The sequence below is a fragment of the Plectropomus leopardus genome, chromosome 19 (genome assembly GCF_026936395.1).
Source record: "Plectropomus leopardus strain MGB_pleo_1.0 chromosome 19, ASM2693639v1, whole genome shotgun sequence".
Lineage (NCBI taxonomy): Eukaryota > Metazoa > Chordata > Actinopteri > Perciformes > Serranidae > Plectropomus > Plectropomus leopardus.
In genome coordinates, this window is record NC_142194.1 from 2900980 (window position 1) to 2920986 (window position 20007).

The window sequence follows — 20007 nt, forward strand, 5'->3', positions numbered from 1 at the left end:
GTTACAGAAAAAAAATATATTAATGTTTTTTTTTCTAGTTTGCTGCACTTTTTTCGGTTGATTCATATTTGTTTTTGGTTTTTTTCCTTTTATTATTATTATTATTATTTTCTTATTTTCACAGATTTTTTTTTACTAATTACTTACCATGAGATTAAGGCCCCCAAAAAAGGCACTCGACACGGCCTCCAGAAAGTCATGTTACAGTGTAAACAGTGCTAGTTAATAATATCAAGACAGATGGAATAAATTTAATAAATCAAGCCTTTTCCTAAAAGTTTTCTCATTAATACAATCTGACAAGTTTTTGCATGTTGCTTCTCTATAATAAATAATCTGCTGATGTGCTGTATGTTTCAGACAAAAAACAGTGTTCATATTACATAAGCAGACGAAGAGAGAAGACCAACAACTCGATTGATTAATTATTTTGAATAAATCTTAAAATAATACTGTCGGCATGCATGAAAACACAGAAACTTATATCTCTCAGTACAGCAACACGGCCAGTCAGATATAACAAATACGATATTTGACAATAAATAATCATGCAGCATATTTTAATTGTAATATTGTAAAACAGCACAGAGAACATCGAGGCTTGTTGAGCTATCTGTACAATAATACAACAGACAAATATTATACAGAAGTGTAATGAGGAACATTTTTTTAGTTTGTCTGGGTAAATATCTCAGAACGCCGAGAAACGTTTTCACTGAAGAATGAAACTCAATTAATCTGTATTAACTAGATAATTTACATCATCTTGTTAATGGAGAAACGTAAAAGCAGATTTTTTTCCATCAAATTCTGTCTCATAATTAATTTAGAAAAACTGCTTTTTTTGTTTTGTTTGTTTTTGACACTGTTTAGGTTGATGAAATTGACACTTTTGGGACCTTGCGTCACCCAAAGGAAGTTTCTGGGGATGTTGATGGTTCATAATTTTCAGTTGGCTTTTCCTCTTCGTCCTCTTCGTCTTCAGTGTGACGTCTCCACGCTGCTGACCGTGTTTACCACCTGGATGACGTGCACCTTGTTGACCTCCCTCCTCTTCAGCGAGCAGCTGAAAACCTTCCTGAAACCTTTGCGGAAGTGCTTTGAGACGAGTGCGTAGACGATGGGGTTGAGGCAGGAGTTGGTGTACGCCACCAGGTGGGAGAGGATGCGGAGGACGTAGGTGGCGTGGTTGAGCGGGAAGCGTCCGAACCACATGCAGAGGATGACCAGGTGATGGGGGAGCCAGCAGAGGCAGAAGAGCGCGGCGACCACGATGATCATCTTGGTGACTTTCCGCTTGGCCCGCCTCGACTCGGACATGTCCTTCACCGGGTCCACGCTGGTCCACAGGTATTGGATGGTGCGAGCGTAGGTGAGGCCGAGCACCAGGACGGGGATGAGGTAGCCAAAGACGAAAGTGCACATGTCCATGATGATGCGTGGTTTGGACTCCCAGGCGGGAATACACACCACGGTGCCGGACAGGTCCATCTGGGCGTAGTAGCTGAGATACGGTCCTGAGAAAACCAACGCCAGCGCCCAGACCAGGCCGATGGAGACCAGGGCGTTCTTAGGTGTTCTCATCTCTCTGGAGCGCAGCGGGTAGCAAATGGCCAAATACCTGAAAGAAGACAAACATGATCATGAAGTTCAGCTTAAGATGCTGCAACGTGGTGCAATACATGAAGTGGTTTCTGGATTCTTGCATTGAGACCAAACTGTAGTTTAAACATAGTTTAAAAAAAGAATTTAAAATGTGTCCTTGATCCTGCTACATCTTTAGAGTTGAAGGATGAGTTGATTTAAATTTGCACCTGCAATCAAAGTCCATCTGGTTGCTTGTTCCTGCTGATAGCATCATTCAATTCCTGTCGTTCATGCTTTTTTAATTAGCCTCAGAGTCTTGTGTCCAGTCGGCTCTGAACAAGGTCAGCACATCCACTGCAACAGCTTGATCCGGGATGTTAGGGGTTAACCATGTCTCAGTGAAGATGTGTGCAGAGCAGTCTCTGATTCTCTGAATGAGCCTCAATCACATCTCCTCCACTTTACTCTCCTGTGAGCGGACATTAGCCAGAAGAAGGCTCGGTAGAGGAACAGCTCTCAGTCCGAGTCGGGTCAGCCTCGCCCTGATGCCGGCTCTCTTCCCTCTCTTTGTCTTCGGTTTTGTTTCTTCCTTCTGGTCTGACCTGGTGTAAGTGTAAGTTGTTGGTGGGGATCCTCTCACAGTCTGCTGCGTTCAGTCCAAAATCCACACAACTTTTCCTGATGTTGATAAGTGCTTCTCTATCATAGAAAAGTCATGCTTCAACAGAAGGGGTCATGGAGTTGAAAAAATAGAAAAATACAGCGACAAAGATGCGAGAATTTGAGGAGCTACTGGCTGCTGTATCTACATGCAGTGCTTTCATGATCATAGAAGAATTAAATGATTTTTTTTAATATGACAACAATGAATTGGCTAATGACCATCATAGACCCTTATGGCATGTCCAGCCTGACAAGCTGGTCAATCTAAGCAATTTAGCATGTAAAATAGTATTTTTAAATGCAATAAAGATATCTATTTTTATTTTCAAAGTTTTCATTTTATCTATTTTAATCTCTTTTTTATCATTTCAGTTGCATTGTGGCTTACTAATCTCATTTTGTTTTTTGATCAATTCATTTTTAAAAATGTTTTATTAATCTTTTCATTTTTCTATGTATTTGTTTATTTGTTATTTTTATAATAAATTATTATTATTGTTATTATTATTTTATGTGTGTAATCCACCTATGTTGGACGCACTCTGCTAAAATCTTAACACCGTTTGTCTATTCATCTCAAAAAGTGAAATAATTGCCATCAGCTGTGCTCTCACAGTGTTCACACTAACACGTGTTTTGCTGTTTTTGTGCAGATTGTGTGAACTTCATGAAGCGTGTTGCACGCGCTCACCTGTCCAGGGACACGGCCGTCAGGGTGAAGATGCTCGCGTACATGGTGAGAAAAATGACGAAGTGCACGACTTTACAGAGCAGCGGTCCAAACACCCACTGGTCCAGGGTGTAGATGGTGGCCTGGAAGGGCACACAGAAAACGATGAAACACAGATCCGCGATCCCGAGGTTGAGGATGAACATGTTGGTGGTTTTGGTGTTCATCTGTCCGTTACGGAACAGAACCGCGAGGACCAGAGAGTTCCCCACCGTGCCGACCAGGAAAATGACCGAAAAGCCCAAAGAAACGACCACCGACTCCGCTTTCCAAGAAGAGGAGTTCACCGAGGAGAGATTCATCTTTGGGTCACATTCATTCACAGCTCACGCGCTCCGGTAGGTGCCCACAAAGGCATAAAGCTCGTGGAGACGCGCGCCTCGTTTGCGCGCAACATTTCCAAATGAAGACGCAGCGCGACAAGCGACAGACCGGATAGAGTTAATGTCATCATACAGAAGTGCAGCCCGTATCTGAAGTGATGACCATAAACTGTGTTAACCAAACTTTCAATGCTTTATTTATTTATTGTAAAGCGAAGACTCTGGTGGTTGAAGCATTTCGCCTTAATTAATTAATCTATTTATTTATTTAATGTTTGTATTATTATTATTATTGTTCATCTTTACTATTTATTTATTTATGTATCACAGTTATCTGACTGTGATACATAACGTGCAGTATCCAGCCTCTGTCTCCCTGCAAAATACAGACTGTGGAGGACTTCAGGGGCGTAATTTACGGAGACACAGGGGACATGTCCTCTACAGTTTTCAGAGGACAATATTGGACCCCTTCACTTTGTGCAGTCCAAACTCATGTTATATATTTTTTTAAATGGCACAGAAGTTGGAGGGTGTTTATAAATTGTAGGAAATTACAGAGAAATTGAATGGAGAGCATAATAACTTCAAAACTAAAACGAATTCAAAAATCAGTATAAAATCTTTAAAAGTATTAACAGCAGATCCAGAAAAGATATATATATATATATATAATCGTTTTTGTCATTGTGTCTCAAAATATCCTTTGTTTCTGAAGTATCTCCTGAAAATAGTTTGTGAAAAACCTCCAGAGATTAATATTACCACTATTACTACTGTTACCAAGTACTTTAGCGTTAGTACTTTGGCTGATGTAGAGTATCTGAGTACCTCTCTCAGTGGTCAGAATGAGACCAGTCTGCCCTCCTGTGGTCACACTGGTCCACTGCACCGCTGTGTCCCTGCACACCAAACCCTGTGTCACACGTGCGCTGTTTGAAAGTCTCAAAAGGCTGACTTTTATTCTCGAAATTTTATTTCAGCTTTTATTCTTGAAATTTCGACTTTTTTCTCGACATTTCGATTTTATTCTCGACGTGCGAAATGAAAAATATGTATATATATTTCCTGCCTGGCCCTAACCCTCTTCTGTACATATACATTCTAATAGATAATATAAAAAATGACTGAATGAATGAATATGAATATTTTTGATGAATGAATGAATATTTTTTTCAATGTTTTTTTCGTGCAGAAAGCGTCTTGTGGCTGCTCGGATTTGACCACCAGATGGCGCTGACGTGTTTCAGGTGACAGATGAGGAGCGATTATCCTGCAGGATGTTTTCTGATCTTTAACAAAAAAACCGTGAGTCCTCCCCTAACATGGATCCTCAGATCATCGTCATTTCTCAGGTTAGTGACAGCTTTTCTCATCAGGTTGTTTTTCTCCTTAAAGAGGGAAATATTTGGGCAAACATGAAAAAAACATGATAATTTGGGTGTTTTCATTCTGTCAAAGTGGGATTTAATGAAAGGACATTAAGTGGCTGCAATTATGACGTCACTCTGCCATCTGACATTAATTTAATTTACCTCATTGTGAAGAAATCCTGCACACACTGCATGTTCACAAGATAAGCTTCTATGATTTAGAGTTTTAACCCTTTGAAATCTGGGGTGACATCATTTTTCTTGTGCTGTTGAGATGCCTTTCAGACGTATTTGAACCCTATTGGTGCCATTTTTTTCAAAAACATGGGAAAAGGCGATGAGGGGCTTGGCCAGAAATGTCCCACCAACTGCAAGAAATTAGTGGATTCAGAAAATTCTTTTTAAAAAGCTACTAAAAAATGTCAAGAGACAAGAGGGGGGGGAAGCTAGAGAAAAACTGCATTCAAAATAATCATAATTAAGAGATGAAATGAAAAAAATGTTCCATGAATTGCAAAAAAAAAGGTAGATTTAGAAAATTAGGGAAAGAAAGAACAGCTTTACTTTAGTTGTTGTTGTTGTTGTTGTTGTTGTTGTTTTAAAACTATTTTCCAATTAATTTTCTTATATATTGTTTTAAATATTTTTTCAGCCAGGAAAAAATGTCCAGAGAAAAAAGAGAAATATTCAAGGGGAAAAAAAGGTTTAGAATTATCATAATCAAATATTTAAAATTATATTGCAGAATTAATATGTTTTAAGCACCAGTTCTTTTCCTTGTCTGTTTTATAACTGCAGTTATTTTTTAATATTCATATATTTTAATAATAATATTAATAATAATAATAATAATAATAATAATAATAACAATTTTCTAACTTCTTGCTCATTTTGTGGTCATTTCCTCTTTGGCTGCATACTTTGCCCATGTTTTTAAAGGGTAAAGGCTTTGCAGACATTAAATATCAGAAGCAGATATTGAAGCAACACAAATATATGACCAGTGAACATTTACTTTATTAAAAAATGTTGATAAAATGTTCTTTTATTGATCTGAAATGTTGCTAAGGTGACAGAAAGATAAATGGGGCAGATTTGATCTGCAGATGCGATTAAAACCAGACAGCTAAGACATATTGTGATGAAAGTGGTGGTGAAAGTGTGTTGTTCTACCGGCTGGATGAGTAAGATTTGGCAGGTTTAAGGGTTTTTTTGCTGCGACGGAGCATGGCTGCACTGCGGCACAGTGCAGAGGGTGTGTTTGCATGTTTGACAAGTTTTATATCTCTGACCTTTTTGCATCTCTCTGATCATTCTGTGTCGCTTTACAGTCGATGTGAATTGCTTTGAGGCTGTTTTGCTCATTTTATGATCTTACTGTGTCACTTTGTAGTCTCTTTGCATCTCCTTGTAGCTGTGTTCATCTTTCTCGTTATCTTTCTCTTGTGTTTATCTTTTCTCTTTGGTCATTTTGCATCTTTAAGTGGTCCTTATGTGTCTCTTCGTAGTCATTTGCATCCCTCTGTGGTTGTTTCGAATTGCTGTGCTTGTGGTTGTTTTGCATCTCTTTGTAGTCATTGTGAGCCTTCTCATGGCTGTTTTCCATCTCTCCATGGTTGTTTTGCATCTCTGTGATGTTATTTTGTGTCACTTTGTGTTCCTTTTGCATCGTTTTAAAGTCATTTTACATCTCTTCATGGTTGTTCTGGATCACTATGGTCACATTGTGTCACTTTATTGTCATTTTGAGTGGCTTTCTTGTTTGCATCTCTTTTGGGGTCTTTTTTGCATCTTTGTAGTTGTTTTGCATCTCTCTGGTTGTATTGTGACATTTTGTGGTAGTTTTGCATCTAACTGTAGTCATTTTTGCATCTCATCGTGGTTGTTTTGCATCTCTTTGGTCACATTGTGTCACTTTATTGTCATTTTAAGTTGCTTTATTGTGGTTTTGCATCTCTTTTTGGTCTTTTTGCATCTTTGTCATTGTTTTGCACCTCTCTGGTTGTTTTGTGACATTTTTAGTCATTTTGCATCTTTTAATCGTAGTGTTGTATATAACTGTAGTCATCTTGCTTATCTTCATAGTTGTTTTGCATCTCTTTGGTCACATTGTGTCACCTTTTTGTAATTTTGAGTTACTTTCTCGTGTTGCATTTCTTTTTGGTCTTTTTGCATATTTTCACTTGATTTGCATCTCTTGTTGGTTGTTTTATGTTGCTCTTTAGTTATTTTGCATATTTTTGTGGTTGTTTCACATCTCCTTGTAGTTGTTCTGCATATTCAAATAGTCGTTTTGCATTTCTTTGTAGTGGATTTGCATATCTGTGGTTGTTTTGCATCTCTTTGTAGTCATTTAATATTGTAATATTTCGTTTTGCATCTCTCTCTGGTTAAATTTGCTCCTCTTTTTTGTTTGTTTCCCACGTGTTATTTTGCATAGTTTTGCAGTCATTTTGATCTGCTTTTTGGCTGTTCTGCATCTCTTTGCGGTCATTTTGTATTGCATTAATTTCTGCCCCCTGATGCCTTGCTCCTCTTGGCCTCTTCAGTACTTTCTCTGTCTGTGTGATTGTCATATTGTTTGCTGTTCTCTTTGAATGATTAAAAACTGGTTAAGCTGTTACCCATCACCTCCATTCAGTGCATGTTGGAACGGGTTCCACATACTGAAAGAACATAAAGACAATGAGAAGTCTGTTTCATCAGGTTGTTCTCAATCATCAATGTCAGATGAACTTAAATGAAAAAAAAAAACACATCAGGTGACAAATTAGCTATGAACCAGAATTCACTGCAATCTGCCAGAACGCTTTCTTTCACACAAACCAGTTCAGGAGGTTTTTGAGTCATCATGTGATCGCCTGTCTAATGGGCGCGGTCTCTTGACTATTAAATTTTTTTAAAACATTCATTTTCACCCACAAACAGTCCAGCAGACAGACGTGTGATGAGTAATTTTCCATCTTGTGCCATCAGAGTTTTTAATTCTCATCAGACACTTGACCTGATGTTTCTGTACTCCAGTGTGTTTTACTGGAGCTGCAGACTGAAAAGCTACGTGACGTTTCAGGTGAGCTCAGACACACCTGCTGTCGGATCTCACGGTGTGTGAGGTGTGACTGCACCTGGGAGGGCGTGGCTTCAGGCTTGTCTCCAAACCAAACCCAGACCTGTTGTCAGAGGACTCCGTGCCGTCTCGTGTGTGCCTCATAAACTAAAGTAAGTACATTTACTTTGAGATAATTCTGCAGTATTGAATATGGATATTACATTTAGCTGTAAATTTAGTAAATTTCTGCAGAAATGGATTTAGCACTTTATTTGAGTCAAGATTTTAAAAAAGCATTTTAAGACTTTTTTGATCCCTGACTGGGGAGATTCACTTGTTAGAGAAGGTTACAGATAGAAAAAGGGTTGAATCAGAATAGACATGGCAAAACAGTGCAATACACAAAGAATGACAGAAAAATAAAGTAAAAATATTAATATTCACAGCAAGAATAAAGACTATTATACACTTCTCTTTACTGTCCCACATACCAGTGTGACCTATAGGGACAGATTACACAGAATATTGCGCTCAGAAAAACTAGTACACACATGGTGTGTAGTAGTGTGCTAAGTGTGAAGTGAAAATAAATATAATTGCACACAGGAATGAAAACTTGATCAGAAGGAAATGAGAATTGCATGAGTGATGTAATGTTTGGATGCATTTTAAGTGTCAGTTTGTGTTTTGGTGGATTGTTTGCACGCCTCTAAGCCGTATGTGTCAGGAAGATTAACCACATCAGGCCCAGACAAATGACTCTACCTGACTCTGTTTCATGAAGAATCTTCAGAGAGGTTTCTCAGCAAAATCTAATTTAACAAACACTAAATAATTTTCAGTCTCTTTCGTTTACAGCTCTTTTCTCCTCCTCCTGCCATCCAGCCGTCTACAGCCGCCACTATGCACGACACTGCAGAGGCCCACTCCCACACCCTCACCACCAACCGCAACTGCACCATACAGATCACCAACGTCAGCAAAATCTACTGCCTCAACAACCCAAAGTAAGAAATGTTTTATTAACTGAATTCTTTTTGTTAAGATTCTGGCTGTGATAAATAGTGTCATTGTTAGAGACAATTTTTAAAGAATTTGTAAAAGAAAGTTTTTTCTTTACAAAACAGTAAAATTTATGGATTGCTAAAATTATCCAGCAGCTTATCCAGTGCCAGAGTGCATGACACGGTGTCAAAATAAAGCTTGTTTATCAAAAAAAGTAAAAAAAAATAAAATCCTGGAAACATCCTGAAATGTTACAAAAAAATCCTACAAATGTCCTAAACGTCCTAAAATTTCTTCTAACGCTCATGACTGCATAGTCATATAATCATATAAATATATAACATAACTTATAATACTAATTGCATCTGATGTCTTCTAACCTGCAGGGTGTTTATGGAGAGTGGCTTCACCTCCAGCCCTCCTCAGCCGACCCTGCATTCAGGTGAGACCAAGGTGTGCTCCTTCACTAAGGATGACCACACGGCCTCAGGTGCAGTAGGTGTCCTGACCTATGAGCTCTTCCACATGGGAAGCCGGCTCTGCGATGAACAGATCGCCGTCATGTTCTCTGTGCCGTTTGACTACAACATCTATAAGAACTGGCTGGCGTTGGGCCTCTTCCCGAAGGATAAACCCTGTGATAAGGAGCTGTACGACACTATGTACACTTCAAAGGATTTCAGCAGCTTTTCACGCCACGAGGCCGACGGCTCGGGGGTCGTGTACAAGGGGACGAAGATTATTGTGAGGGGCTGCATGTCCAATGAGGGCAAGGCAATCATTAAACTGGAGCTGTATGACAGGGATGACCTGTGAGTGTGTCTGTAATGAGTGCACTGGTGTGGAATAAAATAAGATGCAGATATTCCTGAAAACATGCAATCTGTTTGTCATACGTGCCATGTATCGGTGCTTTAAATAAATAAAAAACAATACAACAGATTTATTGTACTTGACCTTTTTATTATGTTTTAAAGCTGTCCGCCCATGTCCATCCCATTCTCGTGAACACGATACTTAAAGAACACCCTGAGGGAATGTCTTCAAATCTGACACAAACATCCACTTGGACGTAATGATGAAAATATTATAAATTGGCAGTCAAACATCATTGTGACCATGCATCCATCTCATTCTTGTAAGTGTTATATCTTAAGAACACCTTGAGGGAATTTCTTGAAATTTGGCATCTCTTGTTGGTTGTTTTGTGTTGCTCTTTAGTTATTTTGCATATTTTTGTGGTTGTTTCACATCTCCTTGTAGTTGTTCTGCATATTCAAATAGTCGTTTTGCATTTCTTTGTAGTGGGTTTGCATCTCTGTGGTTGTTTTGCATCTCTTTGTAGTCATTTAATATTGTAATATTTCATTTTGCATCTCTCTCTGGTTGATTTGTTCCTCTTTTTTGTTTGTTTCCCACGTGTTATTTTGCATAGTTTTGCAGTTATTTTGATCTGCTTTTTGGCTGTTCTGCATCTCTTTGCGGTCATTTTGTATTACATTAATGTCGTTTTGCATCTCTGGTTGTTCTGCCCCCTGATGCCTTGCTCCTCTTGGCCTCTTCAGTACTTTCTCTGTCTGTGTGATTGTCATATTGTTTGCTGTTCTCTTTGAATGATTAAAAACTGGTTAAGCTGTTACCCATCACCTCCATTCAGTGCATGCTGGAACGGGTTCCACGTACTGAAAGAACATAAAGACAATGAGAAGTCTGTTTCATCAGGTTGTTCTCAATCGTCAATGTCAGATGAACTTAAATGAAAAAAAAACAAACCACATCAGGTGACAAATTAGCTATGAACCATAATTCACTGCAATCTGCCAGAATGCTTTCTTTCATACAAACCAGTTCAGGAGGTTTTTGAGTCATCATGTGATGTATCGCCTGTCTAATGGGCGCGGTCTGTTGACTATTAAAATTTTTGTAAAACATTCATTTTCACCCACAAACAGTCCAGCAGACAGACGTGTGATGAGTAATTTTCCATCTTGTGCCATCAGAGTTTTTAATTCTCATCAGACACTTGACCTGATGTTTCTGTACTCCAGTGTGTTTTACTGGAGCTGCAGACTGAAAAGCTACGTGACGTTTCAGGTGAGCTCAGACACACCTGCTGTCGGATCTCACGGTGTGTGAGGTGTGACTGCACCTGGGAGGGCGTGGCTTCAGGCTTGTCTCCAAACCAAACCCAGACCTGTTGTCAGAGGACTCCGTGCCGTCTCGTGTGTGCCACATAAACTAAAGTAAGTACATTTACTTTGAGATAATTCTGCAGTATTGAATATGGATAGAACATCTAGCTGTAAATTTAGTAAATTTCTGCAGAAATGTATTTAGCACTTTATTTGAGTCAAGATTTTAAAAAAGCATTTTAAGACTTTTTTGATCCCTGACTGGGGAGATTCACTTGTTAGAGCAGGTTACAGATAGAAAAAGGGTTGAATCAGAATAGACATGGCAAAACAGTGCAATACACAAAGAATGACAGAAAAATAAAGTAAAAATATTAATATTCACAGCAAGAATAAAGAATATTATACACTTCTGTTTACTGTCCCACATACCAGTGTGACCTATAGGGACAGATTACACAGAATATTGCGCTCAGAAAAACTAGTACACACATGGTGTGTAGTAGTGTGCTAAGTGTGAAGTGAAAATAAATATAATTGCACACAGGAATGAAAACTTGATCAGAAGGGGAAATGAGAATTGCATGAGTGATGTAATGTTTGGATGCATTTTAAGTGTCAGTTTGTGTTTTGGTGGATTGTTTGCACGCCTCTAAGCCGTATGTGTCAGGAAAATTAACCACATCAGGCCCAGACAAATGACTCTACCTGACTCTGTTTCATGAAGAATCTTCAGAGAGGTTTCTCAGCAAAATCTAATTTAACAAACAGCAAAATCTAATTTTCAGTCTCTTTCGTTTACAGCTCTTTTCTCCTCCTCCTGCCATCCAGCCGTCTACAGCCGCCACTATGCACGACACTGCAGAGGCCCACTCCCACACCCTCACCACCAACCGCAACTGCACCATACAGATCACCAACGTCAGCAAAATCTACTGCCTCAACAACCCAAAGTAAGAAATGTTTTATTAACTGAATTCTTTTTGTTAAGATTCTGGCTGTGATAAATAGTGTCATTGTTAGAGACAATTTTTAAAGAATTTGTAAAAGAAAGTTTTTTCTTTACAAAACAGTAAAATTTATGGATTGCTAAAATTATCCAGCAGCTTATCCAGTGCCAGAGTGCATGACACGGTGTCAAAATAAAGCTTGTTTATCAAAAAAAGTAAAAAAAAATAAAATCCTGGAAACATCCTGAAATGTTACAAAAAAATCCTACAAATGTCCTAAACGTCCTAAAATTTCTTCTAGCGCTCATGACTGCATAGTCATATAATCATATAAATATATAACATAACTTATAATACTAATTGCATCTGATGTCTTCTAACCTGCAGGGTGTTTATGGAGAGTGGCTTCACCTCCAGCCCTCCTCAGCCGACCCTGCGTTCAGGTGAGACCGAGGTGTGCTCCTTTACCAAGGATGACCACACGGCCTCAGGTGCAGTAGGTGTCCTGACCTATGAGCTCTTCCACATGGGAAGCCGGATCTGCGATGAACAGATCGCCGTCATGTTCTCTGTGCCGTTTGACTACAACATCTATAAGAACTGGCTGGCGTTGGGCCTCTTCCCGAAGGATAAACCCTGTGATAAGGAGCTGTACAACACTATGTACACTTCAAAGGATTTCGTCAGCTTTTCACGCCACGAGGCCGACGGCTCGGGGGTGGTGTACAAGGGGACGAAGATGATTGTGAGGGGCTGCATGTCCAATGAGGGCAAGGCAATCATTAAACTGGAGCTGTATGACAGGGATGACCTGTGAGTGTGTCTGTAATGAGTGCACTGGTGTGGAATAAAATAAGATGCAGATATTCCTGAAAACATGCAATCTGTTTGTCATACGTGCCATGTATCGGTGCTTTAAATAAATAAAAAACAATACAACAGATTTATTGTACTTGACCTTTTTATTATGTTTTAAAGCTGTCCGCCCATGTCCATCCCATTCTCGTGAACACGATACTTAAAGAACACCCTGAGGGAATGTCTTCAAATCTGACACAAACATCCACTTGGACTTGATGATGAAAATATTATAAATTGGCAGTCAAACATCATTGTGACCATATGCATCCATCTCATTCTTGTAAGTGTTATATCTTAAGAACACCTTGAGGGAATTTCTTGAAATTTGGCACAAACGTCCACTTGGACTCAACATAAACTGATTAGAATTTTGATTGTCAGGCGACTGTTAGCTTTTGTCCTTTTCATACTCATTAGTGCGACATTTCATGAATGCCTTGAAGGAATTTTCTCAAATTTGGCACAAACGTCTTTTTGGAATCAACAATAAATTAATTAGATTATGCTGGTCAGATGTCACTGTGGTAGTGCAATATCTCAAGAACATCTTGAGGGAATTTTCCTTGAATTTTTGCACTTGGACTCAACAATGAACTAATTAGATTTCAGTGGTTAAAGGTCTATCACCTTATATACATCCCAATTTCCTGAAGACAATATGTCAAGAACATCGTGAGGGAATTTCCTTAGATTTGGCACAAATGTCCGCTTGGATTTAATGATGAGAAATTTTAATTGAGTTGCTGTGACCATCCAGCTCATTCTTTTAAGCGTGGTATCTTTAAAACTCCTTGAGAGATTTTTTTTTTCAAAATTTGACATAAACATCCACTTGGACTCGATGAAAATTCATTAGAATTTGGTCGTCAAAGGTGACTGTGAGCTTTTGTCCATTTTTTTCTCAGTGTGATATCTCAAGAAGGCCTTTTCTCAAATTTGGCACAGACGTTCACTTGGATTTAATTTTGAAAAGATAATAAATTGGTGCTCAAAGGTCACTGTGACTGCATCCAGCTCATTCTTGTAGGTGTGACATTTTAAGGGGATATCTTCAAATTTTGCACAAACGTCCACTTGGACTCAGTGATATAACTGTGACCTTGTGTATGTCTTATTCTTGTGAGTGCAATATCTCAACAACACCTTGATGGAATTTCTTTAAATTCAGTGCACATCTATTTGGACTTAGCAATGTACTTATTATATTTTAGCATTCAAAGGTCACCGTAACCTTGTGTCCATCTCATTCTCTCATTCTGAGCGTGATATCCCAATAACACAGAATTCATAAGGTGATGATGATGAAAATTTCACTCAAAAGTCTAATAGCATAAAACGATGAAGTGATGACATTTTATATCCAAAAGGTCAGCATCATGATGCAGAAGGGGAGACATTTGGTCAAATACTGAACTGTTGACATGACATGGTTGTAAACTGTAACTGCATCTTGACTGGTGTGCGGAGGCATACAGTCACGAGGCGCTAATATTTGTTTTGCATCATCTTTATTTGAAAAACCACAGGAACATTTTCAGAAGGTTAAAATAACATCAACAAATTAACATCAACAATCTGTCTTTACTTTAAGTAAAACGTATCCTAATAAACCCACTCAGGCTGCAGCATGCCACGCAGAAGCATGCTTTCTTAATGCAGACAGCAAAACCAGACAAAAGATGTGGCGCAAAAGGAGACACTGAATTATGAGACAATGTCACGCAAAGCCCAACAAACTGGCTTGTAGCTTGGCAAAAATAATACTGTGAAAACACAAAAAATACCACAGTAGTCGTTGGGCACACCCTGTTTTTACACCTCCTTTTGCAGCACATACCTGAGGCGAAGACCGTGGCCGACAGGGAGGGTACGTGTTGTGGGTGGAGACAGTTTCGGGATGGGTTTAAGGTCTCTGACAGAAACGATCTAAAGAGTGAACCCAGTGTTTCAAATCTGACAGTGAGTGAAGAGCACACCTGTGATCCGGACAGGTAAGCAGGTTTTATTACTCGGAAGTTTACTGACAAATATTGTTTGGTGCATCTTTTCTAAAAGGCTCGACTGCATTGTAAAATAATGTAATCATGCTCTGTTGCAGACCGTACCGGCAGCAATATGAGTGAATCAGCAGAAGCTTTGGCTGCTAACATAAAAAGCCGAAGAAATATCACCATTGAGCTCACCAACCTCACCAGCAACTTCTGCCTCGCCGACCCCAAGTAAGTGTACTAAAAAGGCAAGATTTTTTTTTTTTTTTTTTTAAAAAGAGCACATTTCCTTTGCATGAATTGATTTAAAAAAAAAAAGGTTAAAGATTCATTAGCTAGTTTTTGATCTGACTTTTATCCCCTTTTCTGCCTTTTTTGTACTTCCAAAAAAGGGTTTACCTGGATAGTGGTAGTGTCCACAGCCCGCCCGAGCCCACCGTGCGCTCCATGAGAAAAGAGTTGTGCAACTTCACAAAGACAAGCACCTCAACCAGCGGCGCAGTGGGCGTCCTGACCTATGACCTGCTTAGGTGCAGGGAAGACAATGCCATAGAGAGAATAGCCATCATGTTCTCTGTGCCCTACGACTACAACTTGTACGAGAACTGGCTGGCCTTGGGAATCTTCAACCCGGACAAGGAGTGCAACGAAGGGCTGTACAAAGAGATGTACTACAACAAAGAGCAGACGGGCTTTGTGAGGGAGAAGCCTAATGGCAGCAGCCTCACATATGAGGGCAGGAATGTGGACATCAAGGCTACCATGTCCCCGTTGGGCAGGGCTATCATGAAGGTGGAGGTGTGGGACAAACTCTTCAGTCCACACGGACAACATCTGTAATGCGCGATTCAGTTTTGACACACCGGTGTGAGGTGGTAGATGTGATTTACCCTTTGTGCACCTGTGCTGCTGTACCACCTGTTCATGCAATAAATCCAGGCTGATATGAACAAACTTGTGTCTTAGTCATCATTGCAAAATGAAAAAGTCTTGGCAGAAGTTTAACTGGTCAAACCAGTTTGTGTTTGTCTAAATGATTCATCTCTGCTCTTTATAAACTTGTTTTTATTCTTTATTTAAAGCACATATATGTTCAGAGACCATCAACCAGCTGATATTTTAGGAAATAATATGATACAAAATAGAATCAAGTCAATAAAAAAACACAAATAAAAATATAATAAAAGAAACTTAACAACATAAAACTAAAAAATGTCATGAGAGGTCCAGAAGCCAGAGGTTTATACAAACATGAAAACAACCTGAAAACAACCAACAAAAACACAAGCAAAGACAAAACAAACAAAAAACCCCAAATTAACATTTTACAGTAAAATACAACAAAAGATAAATGACAACAAAGACCAAAAGAAGTAACCAGTGAGTCAGCATTACTCCAACAAAAACCAAGAAATACATGGAACACAATACAAAATGTGAAGGGAAATATATATATATATATATATTCATTTTTTCCTTCACATGCACACACAAAATAATTAAACATCATGGAATAAATATAATGATATTTATTTATTTATTTTAAAGATGATGAGTTCTTGATAAATAGTAAGACAAAAAACAAATTTATCACCAAAATAATGAGGTTTGGTGTCTCTTTGAATTACCTCTGAATTCTATAAAGTTAAGACTTCATGATCGTCTCGTTGCAGTTTACAGTCAGCAGAACTCACAGACGTTTATTGCACAAGGTCACCACCTACTGGTCCATGTACACATTTATAGGAATACCATAATATACAAATAGTACTTTGGAAAAAATTCAGAGAACACTGCAAAAGTATCAGTTTCTGTAGTTAAACTATTTATATGTACGTATGTGTTTGAGTGAAATGAACATTTGTGTTTAATTCTGTAAACTATCAACATTTCTTCCAAATTCTATATAAAAATATTGTCATTCGGAGCGTTTAGTTTCAGAAAATGGCCAGTTTATTCTTTCTAAACATCACAATGTTCTTGTCTCAGTCTGAAACGCAGCAGATTTTTAATTGAGATCCCAAATGATTCATCAGTTAACATAATGACTATGACTGGCCGTAAAACACCCTTCTTCAATTTGAGACAATCATGCGAGTCATTTGTAGTTTGCTTTTTTGTCACCGATAACGATCGCCATCCTTCACCCATGTGAGAGCAGATCCACAAAGACGACACGAAGAGAAGCAGTGTGGTCGTTCGAGATGTGACGATTCACTCAACTCACGATACCGGTTTCACAATACGATTTCCCCCCAATTTTTTTGAAACACAAAAATGAGATTATAGAAAAATTATGACTGAAAAATATTCAATTAATTACTTCAAACAAACAATTATACATAATACTAGAATTTTCTTTTCTTTTCCATATCAAATCAAAGAATCCCTTTTTATTTGTGAGGTAGAGTAGAAATGCAAAACACAGACTATGCAATGAATGCGTTTCTGGAAATACACAGTGTCCCCAAAACCACAGTGTGGTTTGGCTGTGTAGTTTTATTTTGGGTTTTTTTTCGTTGTTAAAGGGTAACTTGCGTAGGCGGGGCTGACCGGAGCACCACACAACGAAGCGGCTCACATGCTGCATCATCTTTGTTGTACTATTTGTGTAGTTCAACACCCTCTTGCCGTATTTTCTGTTTTTGTCTTTTCTGATAACTTGAGGACTTGAGGAGCTCAAATGCTGCCACACTCTTTCAGACCTGCCTGCCGCGGAGCCTTTGCTTCGTCTTATTTACGTCGGCGAGCTGTCTCTAGTCTCGGACATGGCGCTGGGACGTCGAACTCATATATTTTTTATAACTGCCTCGCAATGCATCGTTACAGAGAGATGCTAATTCATCTGTAATCAAGTTTGGCTACCTCAACCACAGAGTATTCATCTGCAAAACAACAAAAAAAAAGGCCTTACTGAGACAGCATCAAACTCGGTTAGAAGTCGGTGTCAGTGTTTGCTTGTATTTGTTAGTATTTCTTAATAATCTGAGGGAAATTGTTTAATGTCGTTTCAGTCTAGGCTCGGTCCTGCCCTACTTTGGTCTTGTCTCAGTCTCAGAACGCTCTGGTCACGGTCAACTCTTGGTCTTAAGTGGCAACATCTGCCGACTTAAGATGAAAAGGTGCTGGTTCCTCCGTTAACTTTATAAAAAATTCACAGAAATGCTGAAGGTATGAGGTGATTCTTTTGCGTTTTTTTCCTCCTACCTTTGCTTCTAAACATCGTCTGGGGAAACAGCAGTCCTTTATGGTCCCTGAACCATCACCTCAATCTTTTATAGTCCTAGTCAAGTAGTTTTGTCTAAAACCTGCAGGATCAGTCTGACTCGGAGCACTGCTCATAGAAAACACTGACGACAGTCCCGAACCTGTCCTTCAGGTGCATTTCAAGTGTTTCCAGTGGCATCTTTCTCACGTCGTATCCTCTGAACTGTTTCTTCGTCGTCGGTCTAACGGGTACAATCTCCTCGGTGCTGTTGCGGTCATTGCGTCCGATAGCAGCGTACGTGGGAAAAGCATCCTTCACTTCTTCTGGAAGACTGCTGTTGTATTTTGGGCAGCAGTAGGCGGACCACATGTACTCCGGCACAGCCACGCGGTGATTCTTGATCCAGCGCTCGCCGCCCTGGTACGGGATGATGCCGGTCACTACGTACGCCTCTCCGAGACAGTAGGCTGCTAAGGTTTTGTTGACAGTCTGCTCCAGGGCCTCCCAGGGCCCGTCATTAGAGCCCGCCTTCTGCGGGACCACGTTAGTGAGGGTGAAGGTGGCTGAGCGGTCCTCGTGGCTCTGGTGGTGGAGGCTCGGGTTCAAGTGGCCACGAGAAAAGTTGGAGTGGATGTAGTCCAGGTCCACTCCCTGGCTGTCCACCACCTTCTGGTCCAGAGGGCCTGGAGGGAACGGGATCATGTTGCCGTCAGCTTCTGGGTAGGCTAACTGTTATGGAGCCGAGAGAGTGAAAGTGATGAATGAAGCTGCTTTTAAACGACATGGCCAAAAATATGTGGACACCTCTAAGAGTCTACAGCCATAGGGAACCCCAGGATCCTGGATATCTGTTGGCATTTCAGGACTTTTCCCACATTTTAGGACTTTTCTTGAATTTTAACATTTGTAGGATTTCGGGACATCACTAGGATTTCGGGACATTTTTAGGATTTTAGGATTTCTCAAAATTTTAGGCCGAATCTAGGATATTAGTACTTTTCTGGGATTTTAATATGTTTTTAGGTTTTTGGACATATATAGGATTTTAGGACATTTATAAAATTTTAGGAACTGTTGTGGGATTTTAGGACATTTTATAGATTTCTGGACGTTTCTAGGATTTTAGGATGTTTATGATTTTAGAATGTTTCTCTGATTTTACAACATTAGGAGCTTCTTTTGGGGGTTTCAGGGGATCCTCCACTGGCATTAAAAAAAAAAAAGCTCTTTTTGATATTGTTTTCACCTTCTGGCACCTTACGTATTCAAAATGTACAAAACAAATTCCCAGTGTGGATCACAAATTTTTTATTGTTAATTAGAAAAGGGTTGGGGGTGGGCCAGCTGGCACCATCTAAAGAGCTAAATTTAGCCTGCGGACCATAAGTTGAGCATCACTGCACTAAAAAAAAAAAGTTATTATTCCATTTCTGCCAATATGCTCCCTTAAATCCCTGTTTACAGCTTTGTGACGTTGCATTTTCCAGCTGATCCGAGAGTTTTTAAAGATTTTATTTAGCTTAAGAAGGAAGATAATTCATCCCTCATTCTTCAGTTTATCACAAACTTTCAAAATTAAAACATCTTTAATAGCCTACTTATTTTATGTCGTACTAGTAGCTATGGTTTAAAATCTATGAATCAGTTCAGTATTTCCTCACCTGTGGCTCAAACTTCCAACATGCGGTGGGTCTCTTTCCTTCTGGTGCAGAGTACAAATAAGCCGAAAACCACGGAGAGCGGCGAGGTCGACTGTACAGTGTGGCATAGCGGTACTGGTTATAGTAACATTGGCAGATCGGCGTCCCCGTCAGACCTTTAGGAGGCCACGACTTGTAGAAAAACTGCAGGCATGGAGCGAAATCCCCAACATCAGCTGCACACATGCACCAATCTCCAACGACAGCCAGGACGAACAGAGCGTAGAAACATGACATTTTGATAACTGACGGTTGTAAATGTCCTGCAGCCATGCAGACTCTCTGTGAAATGAGGCTTGAATTAGCCGAGAGCGGTTCTCCTTTTTTCATGAACACATGACCTCTCAGTGAAAGCAGAAGTTACGTAGTTTCAGTCGTCTTTTTCTTACAGGAAACAAATCTGCTTGATGGGATTGTTGCACTTCAATAAATTTCACC

The 20007-nt window shown here is 39.4% G+C and overlaps 5 protein-coding genes across 6 annotated transcripts; 3 read left to right on the forward strand and 2 right to left on the reverse strand.

The window, feature by feature from the left end:
- Positions 1 to 510: 510 nt before the first annotated feature.
- On the reverse strand, positions 511 to 3325 carry LOC121940552 (galanin receptor 2a). Of its 2 annotated transcripts, XM_088069605.1 has the most exons (3): positions 3193 to 3325; positions 2942 to 3063; positions 511 to 1621 (listed from the first exon to the last, which is right to left on the reverse strand). In XM_088069605.1, the coding sequence occupies exons 1-3, from the start codon at positions 3280 to 3282 to the stop codon at positions 982 to 984; spliced, it is 852 nt and encodes a 283-aa protein (XP_087925731.1). In that variant the 5' UTR covers positions 3283 to 3325; the 3' UTR covers positions 511 to 981. The 2 variants fall into 2 exon arrangements, with proteins under 2 accessions (XP_087925731.1, XP_087925730.1); XM_088069604.1 differs by having other exon boundaries at positions 2942 to 3282.
- Positions 3178 to 9672, forward strand: LOC148186275 (uncharacterized). Its single transcript, XM_088069606.1, has 5 exons — positions 3178 to 3318; positions 4499 to 4658; positions 7747 to 7895; positions 8584 to 8732; positions 9117 to 9672. Exons 4-5 carry the CDS (start codon positions 8629 to 8631, stop codon positions 9544 to 9546), a joined length of 534 nt encoding a protein of 177 aa, XP_087925732.1. The 5' UTR covers positions 3178 to 3318; positions 4499 to 4658; positions 7747 to 7895; positions 8584 to 8628; the 3' UTR covers positions 9547 to 9672.
- Positions 9673 to 10681: 1009 nt separating this feature from the next.
- Positions 10682 to 12755, forward strand: LOC121937977 (uncharacterized). Its single transcript, XM_042481270.2, has 3 exons — positions 10682 to 10973; positions 11667 to 11815; positions 12200 to 12755. Exons 2-3 carry the CDS (start codon positions 11712 to 11714, stop codon positions 12627 to 12629), a joined length of 534 nt encoding a protein of 177 aa, XP_042337204.2. The 5' UTR covers positions 10682 to 10973; positions 11667 to 11711; the 3' UTR covers positions 12630 to 12755.
- A 1750-nt stretch (positions 12756 to 14505) lies between these two features.
- LOC121938249 (DELTA-stichotoxin-Hcr4a-like) lies at positions 14506 to 15615 on the forward strand. Its single transcript, XM_042481519.2, has 3 exons — positions 14506 to 14664; positions 14772 to 14892; positions 15054 to 15615. The coding sequence occupies exons 2-3, from the start codon at positions 14789 to 14791 to the stop codon at positions 15499 to 15501; spliced, it is 552 nt and encodes a 183-aa protein (XP_042337453.2). The 5' UTR covers positions 14506 to 14664; positions 14772 to 14788; the 3' UTR covers positions 15502 to 15615.
- Positions 15616 to 17255: 1640 nt separating this feature from the next.
- LOC121958850 (endonuclease domain-containing 1 protein-like) lies at positions 17256 to 19855 on the reverse strand. Its single transcript, XM_042507996.2, has 2 exons — positions 19531 to 19855; positions 17256 to 18598 (listed from the first exon to the last, which is right to left on the reverse strand). The coding sequence occupies exons 1-2, from the start codon at positions 19840 to 19842 to the stop codon at positions 17978 to 17980; spliced, it is 933 nt and encodes a 310-aa protein (XP_042363930.2). The 5' UTR covers positions 19843 to 19855; the 3' UTR covers positions 17256 to 17977.
- Positions 19856 to 20007: the final 152 nt, after the last annotated feature.